General features: G+C 46.2%; 1 protein-coding gene across 4 annotated transcripts in view; it reads right to left on the bottom strand.

Moving 5' to 3' along the window:
* Positions 1-6,738: 6,738 nt before the first annotated feature.
* Positions 6,739-20,456, bottom strand: part of DAPK2 (death associated protein kinase 2) — a 57,730-nt gene continuing 44,012 nt past the window's right edge. For 3 of the 4 annotated variants that reach the window (XM_080980786.1, XM_080980787.1, XM_080980788.1), the window contains 2 exons: positions 18,458-18,503; positions 15,223-16,829 (listed from right to left, as the gene is read on the bottom strand). In XM_080980786.1, the coding sequence (XP_080836912.1) occupies positions 16,179-16,829; positions 18,458-18,503 (697 nt within the window). In that variant the 3' untranslated portion in view covers positions 15,223-16,178. Of the gene's footprint in view, positions 10,865-12,656; positions 12,741-14,076; positions 14,167-15,222; positions 16,830-18,457; positions 18,504-20,456 lie in introns of those variants that run through there. The other variant, XM_080980789.1, reaches the window with a different exon arrangement.

The raw sequence follows: 20,456 nt of genomic DNA, 5'->3' as shown, positions 1-20,456 counted from the left end.
ATTGGTTGCTTGTTCTCTTTGACGTTGTTTCAATCATTTTTATTGCACCCAGGATTGGTTGTTTTATGCTGTTTTTATTGCATTGCCTTCCACATTTTATTAAAGAAATGGGACAAATAAATTTCATTTTATATTCATTTTTGGACCAATGCTACTGTATATAACAAAATACATGTTTATTTGTACAATATTTTTGACTTTCAGCTCCTCAAGAGCTTCAACCATAGCCCCATCAAAATTGTACCCATTTTACAGCTAGTGGCTAGAAGACAAAGGCAAGGTGAAGGGAGTGCACTAGAACCCAAGGCAAAACTTAACGCTCTGTCTAGTGCTCTGTGTACCTACTTGAGCTTCCTTTGGCCCAGCCCACAGGCATGCCTTGGCTTTTGAAATTTTGGAAATATCATTCCTTTCCAAGTGGCTGAGGTGTTTGAGAAATTGAGAAATAAATGAAAATGAACAGTTGCTGCCTAAGGAAAAGCCTTGGGAACTGAATATTCCATTAGGCTTCCTCATACCATATTATAAGCATCTTGTTCATTTCTTTTAACATAAGGTAGGACTCCTTTCCCCATCAAAAAATTTGAAAGTGGGTATATAAAAGAGGACACTAACAGCCTTTGCTTTGCATTGGCCAGGCCACTACATCTTCATAAGGCCTCCATGACATGCACATGAGCACACAGACCAGGGTTGCCAGTCCCCACTTTAGGGTCCTGATATGGGCCCCAAGTAATGTTTTTCTAGACCACCAATTTTGGCAACCACAGCAAGAGGAGAGAGGTAGTGCTAGGTGATTAACTCCTCTCCTCAGCTGATCTGAACACATCCGCTTGGGGGTGGGCTGTGTGCCTGTGTGTCTCCCAAGTATTTGCGCATGTGAGAGTGTGAGATGACTACACTCGCCTTGGGACACAGCCACCCACCCATCGGTTTGCCATAATGAATATGATCCTCAAGCAAAAAGGTTTAGCCATCCCTGACCTCTTGTAACCATGAGGTCTAGCAAAATAGCGCAGTCTTGCACTCTAGTTCACAAAAGCCTTGTTGGCCTAATCAGCTTAATTGTCTTGAAGGTGCCACAGGACCTTGTTTCCACTGCAACAGACTAACACAGCAATCCCACTAGAAATGCATTTTTAAAAAATGAAAGTCTCCTAGATTGCATTTGTGGTCAAAGAGGCACACACACAGGTGATGTGACAGGTCGGTCCCAAGGGGCCTGTGTTAGTAAAAAGATGCTCCCATATGCTTGGGCAGTCAAAAGCAACTGACTGTGAAAGGTTGTGCTAGGGTTAGGGCAGGGATCCATCCTTGACTCCACTTCCTCTCCCCCTCTCTCCCAGCAGTCATGATTTATACTTAGCCTTTGGCTCTCTCCAGCCTCAGCCCAGGGTGTGGGGTTGCTTCAGAAATGCTTATTCATGAACTTCCTGCAAAATTATGTCCCAACGCAGCTGAGAATAAGAGAGCTTGCATCAGCAGCGAGAGAAAAAGAGTACAGCGCTTCAAGATCCCCAGATTAGAGTCCTAGGAGGTCCACCCAGGAGATCTATTATGCCAAGACCCATGTTATGAAACATACCTTAAGAAGCAGCTGGCAGCAGCCATGTTCAGAGTTATGCCTGCTAATTTTTTTTAAAATGCATACACTTCTTGATTGCAAATAGAGTATCTAAGCAGGTTACAAAAATATTTGTCCTGACAGTGTGGCCAAGATGTTCTGAGCTACAAAGAATGGCAACCAGGCGTAAAGGGGGTGGGCATGTTTGCACCCCCGTCAGTGGAAGCTCCCATAAAAATCTCACCATCACGGTCTCCCCTGTTAGACTGGCACTCTAAGCCCTTAATGTAGTTACCACAAAGGTTCATCCAGCCCTGTTGCAGTTACAAGGTACCCACCGGAGAAAAGGTACCTGCAGGATTTTTGTTGAGGGGACAGAACCTCAGATTTGTACTGATTTAGGGGGGACAGCTGCCCCCTCGGGCTAAGCCCATGGTTGGAGGATGGGAGGCTGGCATGAAAGAACCCATGGGCAGCTGCCCCCCTAGATCCACAAAGCATTGAAAGTACTCAATTATCTGAGGTTCTGCCCCCCCCCAACTTTGGCTGCCCCCGCCTAAAAGAAATCCCCGCCCATGCCCCCACCCCTGCTGCCCTGGTCCTATGTAATTATGCAAGAAACAGCTCCCATGTTTGATACCCATCATCCCAGGACTGGGAGAGACTCCTCGGCGAATCCCTGGAGAACCAGTGCGGGTTCCTGGACTCGACGGACCATCAGCCTGACTCGGGATCAGCTTGCTTAGACCAGGCAGAAGAGATATTCCAGGGGGAGGATTATTTATGAATGTATCCTTGGGAAGGAAAGGTGGCGGCGGCGCGCGGGGGGGGGGTGGCGCCAATGAGAAGTTCTGCAGGGAGGAGGCGAGATAAGGGGGGAAACACAGGCAGAAAGGGAGGGGAAGAGATATCAAGGATCGGGAGACGTAAGCTAAGAACTGCCAATTCCAATTTGAGCGGAAAAGCTGGTGGTCGCCTGGCAGGCAATCCCCTCTGCGCCCTGGCCGCCGCCCATTCCCGGTCCCACTCGCTATCACAGTATTATGAAGCTGCTGGTTTGCCTCCAGTTTGCGTCTGCGCCCCTTGCTCTCCCTCCCGCCCCGGCCATCCTTGCCAGGCGCCCCGAGACAGGAAGAAGCGCTTCCAAAGCGCTGACACGAGCAGCTGGGGAGGCGCCAGCGGCAGAGTTGCTGTCCAGTTGCTGAGCGCTGATGAAGAGCTGCTGCTCCCTCGCTGACAAAGGCGCCATCAGCCAGAGCAAGGGCAGCTTTGCCTTGGTACCAAGACGCGCGTGGCAGCCAGAGGGGAGCTGTCCAGGAGGCAAAGCAGGAGGAAAGAGAGAGGAGAAACCCCCGAATCCAAGGATGCAAGGACACTGGCGGGCAGCCAGGGCTCAGACACGCCCTGCCTAAGGTTCTCTCCGAGGTTGTCAGTGTCAGGGGAAGGGTGTGGCCAAGAATTCGTGTCATCTTTCAGTGTCGCGAATTTTCACTCTTCCATGAAAGCAAACGCCCAGTTCCGATGTTTGGCACAAAAAATTACTTCCTCCTTGAGAATATAAGGACACATGGAGGGACCATCTGGACCAGATCCCCAAAGACCCAGCTAGTTCAAGATCCTCTTTCTAACACCTGCCTGTCAAAGCTTCCCATAAGCAAGACATGAAGATAATTGCCTTCCCTCTTATTTCCCCACCCCCACCCCAAGAGATAGTCACTGCCTCTGAACAATAAACTAGCATATTAGCCATGAGAACTAGTAGTCACTGACAGGCCTCTCCTCTTCTCCCAAGAATGGCTTGAATCCCCTTTCAAAGTCATCTTGGCCAGCAGCCACCACTACCCCACAATTATGCTAAGTGGTTTTACATGCAGAATCCTCTGGGAGATCAAGGTTTCTACAGGTTTGGATGAAGGGGCAGAGCTGGGGCTGGATGCTGTGCCGCCCAACTGAGGCAGAGCACCAAATGAAGCTGCCTGGCCACACCTGCAAGCCCAGCTGCACAGTCCTGGTCATGCACGGAGCTGGCTTTAAAGAACCATCTGGTGGGCTGAAAGAATGGCTACTTCTTGAAAACACAGACATTTTGGATCTAGAAGGTTTTAACAATGTATTTGGATGGCATGCATATTTATGGTATGATAAGGTCAAAGCACACAAAGCATTCAAAAACCATATTGTTAGGAAAGCATTGTTTAATGTTTGGATAAGATACAAAGACTTATTGGAAAATAAAACCCCAAGGTGGCTATCACCAATGGAAGCAAAAGCTCTGAAAAGGCTCAATATGGAGGCCAAATGGCCGACATATTGGGAAATTTTGGAGCAAGAAGGAGATAAATTGAGATTGCAGAGTTTTGAAAAATTAAAAAATAAAGTGAGAGATTGGCTCCACTACTATCAGATAATGGAGGCATATAATTTGGATAAGAAAATAGGCTTCCAAGTGGAAAAGTCAAAATTAGAAACAGAATTGTTAGAACCCAAAACTAAAAATTTGTCAAGAATGTATAACTTGCTGTTGAAATGGAATACTCAGGATGAAACGGTGAAATCTGCTATGATTAAATGGGCACAAGATGTTGGACATAATATTATGTTTGCTGACTGGGAACAGTTATGGACCACAGGTATGAAGTTTACGGCATGTAATGCCTTAAGAGAGAATATTATGAAAATGATATACAGGTGGTACATGACCCCAGTCAAGCTTGCAAAAATTTATCATTTGCCCGACAATAAATGTTGGAAATGTAAAGAAACTGAAGGTACATTCTTTCACCTTTGGTGGACGTGCCCAAAGATTAAGGCTTTCTGGGAAATGATATATAATGAACTGAAAAAGGTATTTAAATATACCTTTCTGAAGAAACCAGAGGCCTTTCTCTTGGGCATTGTCGGCCAATTGGTGCTAAAGAAGGACAGAACTTTTTTCATGTATGCTACAACAGCAGCAAGAATACTTATTGCAAAGTATTGGAAGACACAAGATTTACCCACTTTGGAAGAATGGCAGATGAAGGTGATTGACTACATGGAATTGGCGGAAATGACCGGCAGAATCCGAGACCAGGGAGAAGAATCGGTGAAAGAAGACTGGAAAAAATTTAAGGACTATTTACAGAAATATTGCAAAATTAAGGAACTTTAGAAGGATGTTGGATAGAAACTAAGAGGTTTTTAGCTGTAATGCTTTAAGAGATATGAAAAAAAAAAAAAGGTTAACAATTGGGTAAAAGATTAATGGTAAGGATTTGCTGAACCAACAAATGGAACTGGAATACAAAGAAGGGAGGTATGAGGAGGTCCGGGGAAATAAGAGTAAGGAAGATAGGTTATGGAACATTATTGTGTTTTTAACTGTTTTATTTTGTATGTTTTTTTTCTTATTTTCTACTTTTTTGCTGTACTTTATACTTTTTTCTTTGTTTTGTATAATTTTGTGAAACTTTAATAAATATCATTATAAAAAAAAAAAAGAAACCCACAAAAAATAAAAATAAAGAACCATCTGGTGACAGCTCAGTGGGTAGAGCAGAGGCCAACCACCCCACTGCCACCTGAATCCTCTTCCCAGAGGGCCAAAACTCAGAGAACTGAAGCAGTGCCAGAGATGAATATTTGCCACAAAGGTGTGGTGTGGCATCCTCATGGATTGATGCCAGCTTTGTCCATTCCTATCCTACTTTTCTCTTTTGATGGGTTTGCTGAATTTACATCCACAGCCTGATTTTAATAATAATAATAATAGTAATAATAATAATATTTTTATTTATACCCTGCCCCCCGCGGCCAGAGCCAGGCCTCAGGGCAACTAACACCAATAAAATTACAATAAAACATAATAGTGGGGATGGGGACAAACAAACAAACAAAATCAGTTTATTAAAATACGGGTTAAAATACAATTTAAAATGCAGCCTCATTTTAATAGTAGCCCACAAATCCAAACCATAAGGGGAGGGAAACATAAGGGTCAGACTGAGTCCAAACCAAAGGCCAGGCTTTCTTGCAGGGCCTGTGGAAAGATGTCAAGTCCCGCAGGGCCTTAGTCTCTTGTGACAGAGCGTTCCACCAAGTCAGGGCCAGTACTGAAAAGGCTCTGGCCCTAGTTGAGACCCTAGTTTTACCCATACTGGGGAAGCAGAGGATGAAAGGTCAGTGGAGGCTGCTACAGCTGCTGTCACCCCCCACCATCTACTGCTTCACTTGGGCTGGCCCTGGGAACAAGTGCATCAAGACCCACTTTCCCTGACCCAGCTCCCCTGAACCCTCACTTGCATTGACTGTGAATCTCCACTACCCTTTTGCAGGTGGCTGAGTCACTTGGGATGAGTAGCCTCCAGTTCCTTTCCAAATCACCACCCATTCTATCCAGTGCAACCCGAACCTTGCCAGCTCCTTGCACTTCACCAAGTCCTACCTTCAAAGCAAGCATTAAAACCAATAGGTGGCTTTTCCACTACACCACACCAACGCTAGACTGAGGCAGGAGCTTTTGGCTGCAGAGGCCCATTTCATCACCAACACATCCTGGGCCCACTCCATCCATGCAAAGGAGGTATCAGATAGTTAGCAGAAGTAGCTGCTATGGGAAACATGCAGACCCCAGATCTTTGCTGTACCCTCAGAAAGCAACAACTGTGACTTGGCACAGGAGACAGATTCTTAAAGAAAGGGAAGAGGTTTCTTTTGCTTGGTGGAACATGCGTATAGGGCCAGCCTGAGTGCACAATCACGTCAAGAGACTGTTTTGAATTACTGTTTTTTAAGGCGGGGCTGTTACAACTGTACAACATCTAGCAAAGGTGCTGCTGAGCGTTGCAATGTCAGATACGCAAGTTGGCTTGGTTCACATGCCAGCATTGCAAAGAATTGTGGGATGTGCCTCTCAGATAGTGCAAAGCAGCTACATGTGATAGGGAATCTGCAGGTAACTTGCTTTTTCTACCCATGGAATGAGAAGGTGGTTACAATGAACACACTATGTTAGTCCCTAGCCAATTCAGGACCATAGCTCAGTGGTAAAGCACCAGCAGAAGCTTCTGAGTCTAATTCATATTAAGCATCTCTGGTTTAAAAAAAGATCCAGGGGCAAGGTGATGGAAAAGACCCTCCTCTGCCCACGATCCCTGTGGAGAGTTGCTGCCAATCACGAGGATACAATGCTGGGCTAGATGGATGAATATTCTGACCTTTAATAAGGCACCATTGAGCAGGTTTTAAACAAAGGTTGCAATTTTTAACTGCAAAATGCACATATTGTAATAAGTCAAAGCTTTCCACTGCCTCAAACCCAGAGATCAAAGGCAGTTTGTGAACTTTACATTGGAAACGGTTCAAACATTTCCCATTACTGCAATGAGCTAAACTCCTTTGCAATGCAGATTGCATTGATTTGGTTTATGTAGCTGCTGAATGCTGAATGATCTCCCATACAATTAATCTCAAGTGATGCTACGCATGTTAAAATCACTGATGCAGGGGATCAAGATTACGGTGCCAAGCTTAATGTAATACCGTGCACACAATTTCCCCTTTCTGCATTATGACCAGCTGAACATAGCAAACCTGAGCTTTATTTCCTGCATTATCTATCCTTTAAGTGCCCTTTGCAGATGGAAGTAGGTGCAGTTGTTCTATGTTATTAGGAGTGAACAACTGCAACTTGCTTCCATGGAGTGGATGAGCCCCAGAATTCCTGAATCTTCTGCAAATCAGTTCTTTTTTTTAACCTTCTGTATATTCTTCAATATGTACTACAGATCTAATGCCCAAATACAGAACAGTGGAACCTCTACTTACGGACGTAATCAGTTCCAGAGGTCCGTCCGTAAGTCGATCCGGGTGATTGGTAGAAGCGCCGTTCTGCGCAGGCGCATTCGGCGGCAGCGCACTTCTGCGTGTGTGCAAACGGCAGAAGCCGCTTCTGCGCGTGCACGAATCACAGCAAATCCAGTATTTACTTCCAGGTTTGCTGCGGTTGCAACTTGGATCGGGCCCATGTAGAGGCGGTCGTAAGTAGAGTTTCTACTGTATCAGGTTTAGAATTTTTAACTCATTTTCTCCTAACAAAGCAAATATGTAACTGTTTTATTCTGGAAAATGTTCCTCAGGATAAGAGGGGTGGTACATTTGGTATACAGCTGATAATAGAACACAACATGAGAAAAGCAGGTATTGAGGGGCTGCTCAATAGGTACAAATGTTGCAGTTTGATGATATTGGATTGGGAGGAAACTATGCCTCGAAGACAAAAGGAATGGCAGCTTCAAAATGGAAGAGCAGGCAAGGAAAAGAGAGTCCTTGTCTGAATCAGATTGCATTAGCGTTTCTTCTGGTGAAAGCTGAGATTTAACATGTCCTGGAGTACTTTACTGTACTCCCCCCCCCCCCCCCGCAGATGTGACAGATCACAGGTCTTGCCTCTTGGATAATTTGCTACATCAAAATAAATGTATGAAGTTGCCCTCAAACATTTAACTCACTGGTGTTTTGTCTTTGGCGATGCAAAGGAGCGGACAATCCCAACAAACGTACATTGGAATTTTTTGCAACACACACAAAAAATGAAAAACAAAAACACAGCATACATCATAGTGAATATCAAAACCCAAAATACAAGTGCATAAGCAAAATGCTGACCATAATGAGGTTTGAAAATATATACCCACATACAACCCTTAAGTAAAAAACATGGAGATCTGGGCCAAACATGGAGATACAGGGCCAAAGGACCACAGGGCCAAAGGACCAAAGGACCACAAGGTAGTATAAAAGCACAGCAGAGTGATTTTTCAACATGATACAACTAACTTAACTGAATAGTACATTTCCAAAATAATATTGAATATGTTGGTGGAAACAGCAGTATGGCTTATAACTCACTAGGAGCAAAGTACTGTTCCCCCTTTTCCCTTTAATAATATATGAAAAGACATGTAAAGCTGTCCCAGCAGGCTTTTCTTCATTCCAGGCAGGTGATGAAGGCAGGGAAGAAGGAAGAGGAGGAGAAACCAAGAATTAGGAACATAAATTTTGAGAACAGAGCCTCCATAGGCCTATCCCAACAGGACTCAGGAAGCAGAAACATGTGGTGGATGGGATGAAATATATTGGAATGGAATAAATCGCACAGGGGAGGGGGAAGAACATCAGGAATTACAGCACAAGTTTGACCATCTTGACTTGAAATCTCCATAGTTTGCCCTTCCTTTTTTCCTAGAAACCAGGATGCATTTTCCCTGAGGTGGGTTCCTCTCAGATCAGGTAATCCCGGTATAATAGGTTTATGACAATGTTAAAGAATCCGCTATCCAAATGGCAAATGCAAAATGTGAAAACTTTGCAAAGAAACTTAGGCATGTCTCTGGTTGTGCAGGAGCTGATGTTTAGGCGTGTGAGGAATTCACTTGACCAAACAATGGTATACTGTATATGTCTACTTCAGAAGCAAATCTCTTTGTGTTTAAATGGGGCTTAGTCCCCAGTAACTGTGTCCAGGATGGCAACCTAGGCTTTGGTTTAGGGCCATCACAGGGGAAAACAGGGTTATTGTGCCTTTAACAGCTGTATCTCTGCCAGCAGAACGAATCTGATTTTCCATAGTAAGCATGAGCTTGGCTAGAGCAGGGGAGGGGGAGCAGCAGTATTGACTGCACTCTCAAACTTTTGAATTATGCCTGCTGCCCACGGCAACCATGTTTGGCCTGCAGTCTCCACCTGCCGCAGGGCAGCCGTTTTGTGACTCTCTCTAAATCTGAAATGTGCCCCCTTGCTGAAAACATTCCTTTTAGACAAACCTACCTAGATGCTTTACAAGGGATGTGGGTGGCGCTGTGGGTTAAACCACAGAGTCTAGGGCTTGCCAATCAGAAGGTCGGCAGTTCGAATCCCCGTGATGGGTGAGCTCCCGTTGCTCTGTCCCTGCTCCTGCCAACCTAGCGGTAAAGGTAGGAAGGTAAACGGCGTTTCCGTGCGCTGCTCTGGTTCGCCAGAAGCGGCTTAGTCATGCTGGCCACATGACCCAGAAGCTGTACGCCGGCTCCCTCAGCCAATAAAGCGAGATGAGCGCCGCAACCCCACAGTCGGCCATGACTGGACCTAACGGTCAGGGGTCCCTTTACCTTTACCTAGATGCTTAGAAAGTTGAGGTCATTTTAATCTGTTTCAGTATTTTTTAACTTTTTGTATGTTTTTAAAGTAGGGCTATTCATTTTTCTAGATTTTGCTGTTTGCTCAAACCATTTTGAGGGTTTTCTTTTAACAACCAAGCAGTTTATAAATTTTGTGAAATAAATAAATAAATTGGTGACTGCTCCCCTCTGGGCTAAGGCGCCCTGCGTCCTGGGTGGCCAGAAGAGCGCAGGGGTGCCACTGACTAAGTCGCTTTGACCTTGAGAGGGGCAAGGCAGGGGAGGCAGGATGTGTTTGCAGAAGGACGATGCAGCAGGTGCTAAGGAGAGGAGGCTTCTTCCTCTGGCCTTCGCCAGGAGATGAGGGCTGGTGCCCAATCACTACATTTAACTGATTAGGATCAAATGTTTGCCAAATGCACCCAACTCTGCAGGAGAACAGAGACTGGTGGGAAATGTAGCTCATCAAAAAGGCACACCCTGCAGCCTGCTTTTGCTCTTCCTGTTCGCTGCCCATGAGAGAAACAATCTCCTGTCTCTTTGCAAGAAAGATCTGGGGGCTGGGTTGCCCTCAAGGGCTTCAAAAAGAAGAAGGGGGAGATTGCTCTCACCTACACAGCGCCCAAGATCAGCTGGCTGCCTGACTGGGGGGCACCTGGAATGGACACCATTCCTACCTTATCGTCCTCCTGCTCCAACACCTCAGTTTCCTGCCCAGCTCTTTCCCCTGGATCACCAGCTCTGCACACACATGTCTTACTTCTTATTTGCAGTTAAAATACTAATGGAGTCAATTTTTTTCCTCTAGAAATGACACCTCATACCCCACAGTCCACTCCTATCTTGGCTTGTATGTGACAATTTATAGTGCACCAAACGCGTCTGGGACTTCATTGTGGCTTCTTCCTGCCTTTGGAGGATCCAGAGTCCCCAAGGGGCAGCACAAGCCTTTCTGGTCTGTGCTTGCGTATACGTTGGGAGTAGAAAGAGCCCCCGAGACAAAGTGTTCAGTTGTGCAAGAGCTGCGCTGTTAGGCACTTGGAAATCTCAGTCCGACACCCGTTTCTGTTTGGCGGAGTTAAGATATACTGCTCCTCCTCCTCAAGAGATGGTGAGGGGACGGCCGGCTGGGAAGATCTTCCTCGTGGTCACTTTCACAATTGCGCTGGAACAAAGGAGAAAATAGGTGACGTTTCAGGCAGGGCTCAGCCTGCCTCTGCAGACTTTTCCTTGCCCCTCTTTTTATACACACACTTATTATTATTATTATTATTATTATTATTATTATTATTTTATTATTATTATTATTATTATTATTATTATTATTATTATTATTATTCTATACAACCATCTGAGGAACACAGGGCAGTTCACAATATAAAAAGACCTAACATAGTAATAAACCGTAACAATAACCCTGCCCGCCAAAGGAGGAACCAACACTCATGGAGAGGAGCACCAGGCCCCTCTGGGGGTGCTGGCATGGAGGGGCATGCTCTCCCACCGGGGCAGGTGGCGCAGCACATGTTTTTTGTGTGCCACCATCCCTGGATCCCAGCCTTGCAAGGCTAATGGGGGGGAAGCGACAACCTTGAGCCCTTTGATCCCAGCATTGTGCAAGGCTAGGATCGAGGGGTGAATGGCTGCCACATCCCCCCCTGCAGCCTTGCAAGGCTAGGATCTGGGGAGGGTGGCATGAGGAGGGTGAAACAGCCATGGCTGCCAGGGCTGGTGTTGCTCCAGCTCCAACAGGGGCTGGACAGGTGCAGTAGGGTCCGTTTGTCCTCGGCCCCTCACGCCACCCCTGGCATGGGGGCATGTGCCTGGGTGCACCCACCCCCACCCTGGGCAACATGGAGACACGCTCCACTGCTGGGTGGGCAGACTTCCAGCTTGCACGATCAACTTTGTTTTTCATTACAAAACCCAAGGTCCACCAAACAGAGAAGGTACAAAATAGTCACTCAAGGGGATGAGCATTGAATTGCAGGTCCCGGTGCGTTTGCACACACGCTCAGCTCAGGAACCCCCCCCCCTCTCTCTCTCACACACACACACACATCCTACATCGGCTCCTTTTTCATCCCCGGTTGTCTTGATTTCCAGCAGCCTAATCTAGAAGGGAAAAAGCCTTCTCGTTACTATGGTTAAGCTACTGAGAGTGAAGAACTTTTGCTGCTCTTCTGCAAATCACTCCGTCATCTTCCAGCAGATCCCCATCTGTCTTCTGTCTGCTCCTGCACTGAACAACCCAAGCAACAAAGACGTTCCCAAGTGGGGAGATGGAGGAGTGGGTGAGAGGTAACTCTTAAATGGCTCAGGAGCGCCATACCTCAAGGACTGTCTCTCCTCAGTCACCTGCGTGGGGGCGCCTGTTTCGTGCCCCCTCAAAAGTCCATGCACAGGGCCACAGCCCCTCTGGCACCCCCCCACACACTATGCTCCTGTACCCACCACCTGGAGAATCTAGAGCTCTGCTCAGAGCTCTTTAACTTTGCCTTGCATAGCTAACCATGATGTTCAGGATGTGCAGCAGCAGTGCTGAGGTAGCATTTCTGTATTCCTCAGCATTTGTGAGAGAGCATGCCAATATCAACCTCTTGTTCCTCAGCAGCCCTGTCTTGGCTCTATTTCGGATGGCGCTCACCTCCTAATGTCATTATTAGGGGGAGCGATGGCTCTATGCAGCCTCCAGGCACAGGGACATTAGGCCCCTGAATGACAAATACTAAGAAGCAGCAACGGGAGAAGGGCTATTGCATTGCATAGGCGTCTCAGGGGGTGGTTGGTTGGCCAGCCAGCTGCTGAAGGAAGCAAAATGCTGAGATAGGTGATCCTTTGCCTGATTGAACAGGGCTCTCCAGCAACATTTGGAAGGCATTGCCTTGGCTGCCCGTCCTCTGTCGCAAACAACTGGGCATGTCAACTTTCCACTTCCTTTGCCCCCATATACTTACCAAGCTTTCATCTTGCATTAGGCGAACTTTTCTCACCAAGGTGCGAGATAAATGGTTGCACAGTGCAACAATGCTGTAAGTAAGCTGGGGGAATAACAAGGATATTGTGGTTATACTCTTGAAAGGCAGAAGATGCCCCTGCAGAGCCACTTATGGGATGTCCCCACAACCCCCAGTGCATTTTATGGGCACAACCAAGGGGCATCTTCAAGAACTGCCCTGTCATCAGCCTCCAATACACAGGTGAGGTTTGGAAGCAGCACCAGGGAGAACTTAAAAAGCTGCATGGAGGATTTAGTGAGCTAACAAAACCAGGAAAATGTTATACGTTAAAGTGCAGCAATACAGAAAAGATTCAGCTGGACCCTATTGTCTCTGGTTGACCCAGTTCACTGTGAGCTCACCTGGGTCAGAAGGAGGCAGATCTCAGTGCTCAGACAAAGTGCTCAGTATAGCTGAAATGATTATCGGGGACTACATGGGGCTAACCCTTGAAGACAGTCTGAACTGGGACAGGCAGCTGTGTTCCTCAGCAATAAGAGAGGGTTGGGAAGCCACCCATCCCCTGCTCCTGAGAGCTGCCTACCTCTGTGGGGAAGGTGATCAGAGGCCAGAGGCCAGTAGTGGGCAGGATCAAAGCATGCACACACGCTATCTATCCTGTTCTGGGCTGAGTCATACTTCCCCCGAAGGAGCAGGTACACAGTGTCAAGGTGTTCCTGGATCCATTTTGGTCATTATAGGCTCAGCCTTGATAACAAGGAGTGCTTATCTCCTGCTCTGGCTGATTTGCCAGCTATGGCCATTCCTGGTTTGATGTAGCCTCCCATCTTGATTACTTAGGGACTACCCTTGGAGGCACTTTGAAAACTTCAGCTCATGAAGAACAGGCCTGGTGAGAGCTGTAGTCCAACAAGATGTTCAGGAAGGGTGGCCTAGGCACCTATCCAAATGACGCATTACTCTATAGTGTGGTTTTATGTTGAGCTGCAAATTGTTTTACTGCAAACTGCTTGGAGAACTTTATCGATGGGTAGTCATATAAATTTAAAATAATAATAATCAACAGTGTTGATGTTAACAAGACCGGCCTGCACTTACTAGTTAGCTTCAAGAGAGAGAGAAGCCAGTTCTGGAGATAGTGCTGAAAGGTATAGTATATGTCACTTAAAAAATAATAATGTTGTTTATTTAAAATGGCGATGGAGAACCTGTGGCTCTCCAGAGATTGCTGGAGTAAACAACCACCAGCTCCAATGTCATTTGGAAGACCAAAGGCTGCCCATCCCTGCTTTAAAACAAAACAAAACAAAACAAAACAAAACAAAACAAAACAAAACAAAACAAAACAAAACAGAAGTCTTGCTTCTTTGTAGAGAGCACCACACATGCATCAGTAATCACACTCCAAGTACAGTACCTTCCACCGCCTCCGGGCATATTGCTTTTTGAAGTTTTCCAAGTTAATGACCGACTCCCGCCTCACCAAGGCCTGGCATTTGTCCTTTGGCTGGGAAAGACAAGAGAGAACAAGATCAGTGCTTCAGAAAGCCTGGGCCATTAAATATACATTATGTGGGTTGTGCGCTTTAAGTACGGGGGTGGGTGGGGCAATTGTGGTGCCATCCAGATGTTGCTGGACTTCAATTCCCATCCGTCCCAGGCAGCACGGCCAAGTATCAGGGAGCTGTAACTCAACAGCATCAGGCAAGCCACAGGCTCTCCATCCGGACCTCAAGTCTTCTCTCTGTCTGAAGTTTGACAGTGATGAGACTGGCACAACCAAGTGTAACAGCAATAAAATGGTAGCAAATAATTTACATCTTAGGACTTAGCTGGCTCCAATGGGACATCCAGTTATGCAGAATTCAGACAGGCCTCAGGGTACCTACCTTATCTCACACGAGTGAGAGCTTCCAAGCATATTTAAAGCCGACCCACATGTCAGTTTGGAAGCTACTTTCTTCAAACCTTGGAAGAAGCTGGACTTGCAGGACTTTCCCTGGATTGAACCCAAACCAGTACTTAGCACACCCCCTCCCTCAAGTGACAGCCTCATCTTGCTGAGACCATCACTAGAAACAAATCAATAGCCAATGGGCAAACATTATTCACTCAACCAATCCTAGGGTGCAGGGTCTGGGACCATCAAGAATAGGTGAGTAAGGGGCAACATGACAGAAGGGCAGAACATTATGCAAGAGATGGCAAAAGTAGTTAGAGAATTCCGTGCCTCCCGCCCCGCCAATAATACTAGAATTCGTGGGCTGAGGCAGTGGTGGCCCCGAATTTGGATAGCTTTAAAAGAGGATTAGGCCAATTTATGGAGGATAAAACTAGCCACAAAGGCTATGATCTGCCTCCACAATCAGAGGCAGCAATGCTTCTGAATACCAGTTGCTGGAAACCACAGGAGGAGAGAACGACTCTTGTGCTCAAATCCTGCTTGCGGGCTTCTGGGTAGCTGCTCTGAGAAGGACCAGACAGGCCACTGGCCTCATCCAGCAAGCTCTTATTATGTTCTTTCGTGTAGCATACAGACAGATGGTGCTGCAAGTAACCACACTGTATTAAATAAATATTTATTGTCTCTATAAGTGTGAAATTAGTTACACATTTGAGAAGATCATTGCTGCTCAGGCAATGCTCTTCTCTTTCAAAGGCAGGAACAAAAATGTGCATAATTCAATTATAACTCACTCCCCTCTCCCACACTTTCCCCTTCTAATAATCTGAGTCAAAACAGCAACAAAAACAAAGTTTCAGGTTCCACAATAGGAGTCTTCAGTCATCTGGTTCCTTCACTGGACCATGTTCTTTGATTGGGGTGAGGAAGAATGTCAAGTCTCTTGACAATGCTTTACGCATCACCCCAGTCAATATACTGAGCGTAGAGTTGATTTTAGAGCTCTCCATTCACTCCGTAACACGTTCACAATTCTGCTTTTCAACTGAAATGCCTGCTACTGTTTGAAGTAGACTGCTGTCAGGATTGCAGAGGGTGCCGTGGGCAAGAAAGAGCTTCTCCATCTGAATCCATCACTATTAAAAGCACCAGTCATACTGAGTTTCAAATCAATGCATTCTTACTGCTGACTCTTTCACAGGACAGCAATAGAGGCTGTTAAGGATGCTTAACTATCTACAATCAGGTATTTAGGAGGTATCTCATGGTAACAGTAAGCTGCTTCCATCTTCCAAAGTACAATGACAGCAAAGGCTTTCACTTCTAAATGCAAAGTATGCTCCAAAAAGAGAACAGGGTGTTATTCAAAGGAATTTCAATTCATTTCTAACTGCCAAAATTCACAGCCTCCCTGTTAAAAAGGGTAAAACATTGGCAAGAGTTCATATGCCCTGTGTCGTGGCACATATATTTTCAGAGTTCCAAAAGTCAACTGCGACAGTGACTGTCAATTATGTTTTTCAGATATAAAGTGAACAAGTGGGGCGTCACCATTAGTATGCAGGAATCTTGAGGTGGCATGAATAGATAAATCTGAAACTCCATTTTAGACAGAGTTACTGACTTGACTTTGCAACACCTGGGTTCAAGGCAGCTAGGAATTCTTCACAGCAGGATCTATTTAGCAGCTCCCTAAGAGAGTCATTTATATCTTTGTTAAAGACGGAGCCAAAATTTCCAGTGATGTAGGCGTCACTTCCATCTTCCAGCTGAGAGCTGCCTGTAAATTCCTGAATCCACTTGAGTTCTTCGGACAATTCCTTACTCAAGGACTCGTAATGTGACTGCCGGTCCATGTACTTGCTGGCAACCCCAGTGAGGCTGCTGCCCACAAGTCTGATGTCCTCCTGCAGGTGCTTCTTCAGAGATTCAATCTTGCGATACTCGTACTTCAGCTGGGAAAGTTCATGTCTCACGTTTTCATGTTCTTCTTTGTACCAAGCTTCTTTCTCATTGTAGATGGAAACGAGGGCGTCAATGTCTTCCTGCAAAGCATCATGGGACACAGCCAGAGCACTGAAGTTCTGCTCCATCCTGGAGATGTCTTCCACCACATAGGCAAAGCGCTCAAAGTTGATGTAGGTGTTGTTGGGTGGCATGCTGGAGTGGCACTTGATGGTGTACTCCTTCAGGCGCTTGGTCTTCAGTTGCTGGTTCTCAGCCCTTTTGCTTTCTGGGACCTTCGTTTCTTCCTTGGGCTGGTGAGTCTTCAGACAGAAGTAGTAGGGCATGGTTATTACTGATCCGCAGAATCATGCAAACTGCTTCTATAGACACCACAGCATCAACCACAACACAGCAGGCAAAAGGAAGGCAAACACACAACACATATCCATGGTGCTGGGTGAAAACAGGATTCCTTCATGCATGTCACAGACATTATTTTATTTTCACAAAAAAAGGTTGGTGGAACAAAAACATCCCTGTGAGCACTATGACTGACTGCATGCTGGTATCTGTGCATTTACAGTTTCAAAAGTGGTCATTTTTTGTAAAAAAATAGAAAATATTTCAGAAAATACACTATTGAGCATTCTCTCTCTCTCTCTCTCTCTCTGTGTGTGTGTGTGTGTGTGTGTGTGTGTGTGTGTGTACTGGGGTCACCAAAGTCTGTAGCCCTCCTGGAAAGCAAGTTATGGGACAAAACAAACAGGTCCTTTCTAAGTCATTTCTGTGAAATGAGTGTGAGTGTTGTGTGGCTATTTTTCCTGTTATTGAGGAATGCTCCCTGTTGCCATTCGAAAGCAAGAGTGTCAGTGTGTTTGTGTGTATTTATATATATATAATCAATATTGTGTGATCTCAACAATCAGAGCCAGAAGTACATGGCTGACCTCCCACAGTAAGCGTAAGGTTGATGGGGCTGGCCACCTCTCTAATTTTGTGCTATGCCCCCAGCACTCTCTCAAAATGTGCCCACTGATCCAAAAAGGTTGGTAGCGCCTGATTCATTGTGATGTGAAAAAAATCTTAAGAATCCAGCACTCCAGATTCCAGCATGCAAAGACCAGCTGCATATATTCCATGTTACAATGGATGTCCAGGACTGAATGAATGTTTTGAGTTTCACCTGTAAATAATTGGCTATTCCAGATGAACTTAATGGATGCCCCATATTAATATCACATATCACTGTGTTCTCAATTATTCACAAACTTTGTCTGGGGTCTTCAACATTCAGATGTGAGTATTGACACTGGGCAAATGTAGGACATCCACTGTATCTTCTACACAGCAGAACACCACAAACACAAAGAAAGACACAGAGAGGCGTGTGGTCCACTGGGTACTAGGCTATAGCCACCCTTGGAAAGTTGCACAAATGCATTGGAGTGTCTTTTACAACTTCCTATAGATTTCAAGGTGGACTGGATGGAGCAAATTCATACCAGATAGAGCCCAGCCAAACACAGTTGGAATGTGGTTTATGTCTGTCCATGCAAACAGTAGGCAGATGTATCACCATCACACAACACATTCCATGACGGAAAATTGTATGCTTGTCAACACGCATCTCAGCATCGCATATTTTTTATCTCTTGCTTAAGACAAGAAAGCATTAAAAAAGGCAACATGTATTTTTATTTTGCAAAGATTCTGACAATGTTTGGCAAAAATTAATCTCCCTCCTCCAGTGAGGTTAAAACTGTGAGAAACCAAACTAGAAGGTCATTGTCATGCTGCCGTAATGTTTAAAGTCAGATATGCAAAAGCAAATGAGAATTATGACAGGTGACATTTCAATGCCAAAATGCAGAACTCCATACAAAGCTCTGTCCGAATTAAAAAACACCCCCTTCCCCTGTGACACCACATGCCCCACTTCCAGGCTTACCGTGATCCAGGGGTGAGTGAGAGCTTCTTGGATGGTGAGGCGTTTCCTGCAAAGGGAGAAAATTTGTTAAGTAAGCGAGCCCCCCTTGCAGGGAAAAGCTGCTGGTCACAACTGTTCTTGAAGCGTGTCGCATACTGGCTGCAGAGACAGCCCTGTCCGTCTCCCTCTTTAAAAGCATCCTTAGTCTAAAGCTACCACAAGAGAGGTCGGAGGATGAGCTGAAGATGAAGGAGACATGGAAAGAGAGCAGATCTGTGCCCGTGAACTGCCAGGATGGGAGGCCAGCTGAGAAGAAGATGGGGGGCACCCTCTGGAGGAAGTGCCCTTGCGCGGTGGTTCTCAGGCACCCAACAACCAGCTGTCTGCTGGGGCACTTGAGACTTTGACAATTGGGCGTGACAACCCTCTTGTCAATCATCTGATGCCATAATGTCAGGTGATTGACAGGTGGGTTGTCCCACCCACCTGCCGCAATTCGGCCCACAGAGGTGCTGACAGATAAGGATTTAGCCTGCTGTGCCCAAAGAGGTCCCCATCCCCTGCCCCTTTACAATGGTCCACAAACTACAGCTGGCCTGGAACAGAGGCACAAGATTATTAACTGGGACAATATTTCACTGTGCTCTGTAATATAATAATAATAATAATTTATTATTTATACCCTGCCCATCTGGCTGAGTTTCCCCAGCCACTCTGGGCGGCTCCCAATCAAGTATTAAAAACAGTACAGCATTAAATATTAAAAACTTCCCTGAACAGGGCTGCCTTCAGATGTCTTTTAAAGATAGGATAGCTGCTTATTTCCTTCACATCTGAAGGGAGGGCGGTTCCACAGGGTGGGCGCCACTACCGAGAAGGCCCTCTGCCTGGTTCCCTGTAACTTCACTTCTCACAATGAGGGAACTGCCAGAAAGCCCTCGGTGCTGGATCTTAGTGTCCGGGCTGGACGATGGGGGTGGAGACGCTCCTTCAGGTATACAGGACCGAGGCCCTTTAGGGCTTTAAAGGTCAGCACCAACACTTTGAATTGTGCTCGGAAACATACTGGGAGCCAATGCAGATCTGTCAAGACCGGTGTTATGTGGTCTCGGCAGCCACTCCCAGTCACCAGTCTAGCTGCCGCATTCTGGATTAGTTGTAGTTTCTGGGTCACCTTCAAAGGTAACCCCATGTAGAGCGCGTTGCAGTAGTCCAAGCGGGAGATAACTAGAGCATGCACCACTCTGGCGAGACAGTCCGTGGGCAGGTAGGGTCTTAGCCTGCATACCAGGTGGAGCTGGTAGACAGCCGCCCTGGACACAGAATTAACCTGCGCCTCCATGGACAGCTGTGAGTCCAAAATGACTCCCAGGCTGCATACCTGGTCCTTCAGGGGCACAGTTACCCCATTCAGGACCAGGGAATCCCCCACACCCACCCGCCCCGGTCCCCCAAAACAGTACTTCTGTCTTGTCAGGATTCAACCTCAATCTGTTAGCCGCCATCCATCCTCCAACCACCTCCAGGCACTCACACAGGACCTTCACCACCTTCACTGGTTCTGATTTAAAGGAGAGGTAGAGCTGGGTGTCATCTGCATACTGATGAACACCCAGCCCAAGCGACATTGGCTCCCAGGTTCATTTCCAGACACAATTTACCTTCAAATTACATTTAAAAACATCTTAGGACTAGGTTACCTGAAAGACTGCCTTCTCCAATATGCACCCTGCCAAAGCTTAGCTCTCTTCCTCAGGCCGTGTCCTGAGTGTTCCCTGTGGCCCATGCAACCAGCAGGGAGACAGCCTTTTTGGTAGTGACCATTCCTCTCAGCTTATGGAACAATCTTCCCAGGGAGCCTTGCCTGGTGCCATCCTTGTGGTCATCTTGGCTCCAAAAGAGCTTTCTGCTCGCCCAGCCCTTCTAAACAACTATGTAGTAGTTGTGGTTTTTAATTTTTGGGTTCAGTCTGCTTTGGGTCACATTTTTTGTACTTAGGACATTTGTGGTTTCATGGTTA

Source organism: Podarcis pityusensis (assembly GCF_964106645.2).
Source record: "Podarcis pityusensis genome assembly, chromosome: 14".
Taxonomy (NCBI): domain Eukaryota; kingdom Metazoa; phylum Chordata; class Lepidosauria; order Squamata; family Lacertidae; genus Podarcis; species Podarcis pityusensis.
The sequence above is the reverse complement of the archived record's forward strand: the minus strand, read 5'-3'. Positions and strand labels throughout refer to the sequence as shown.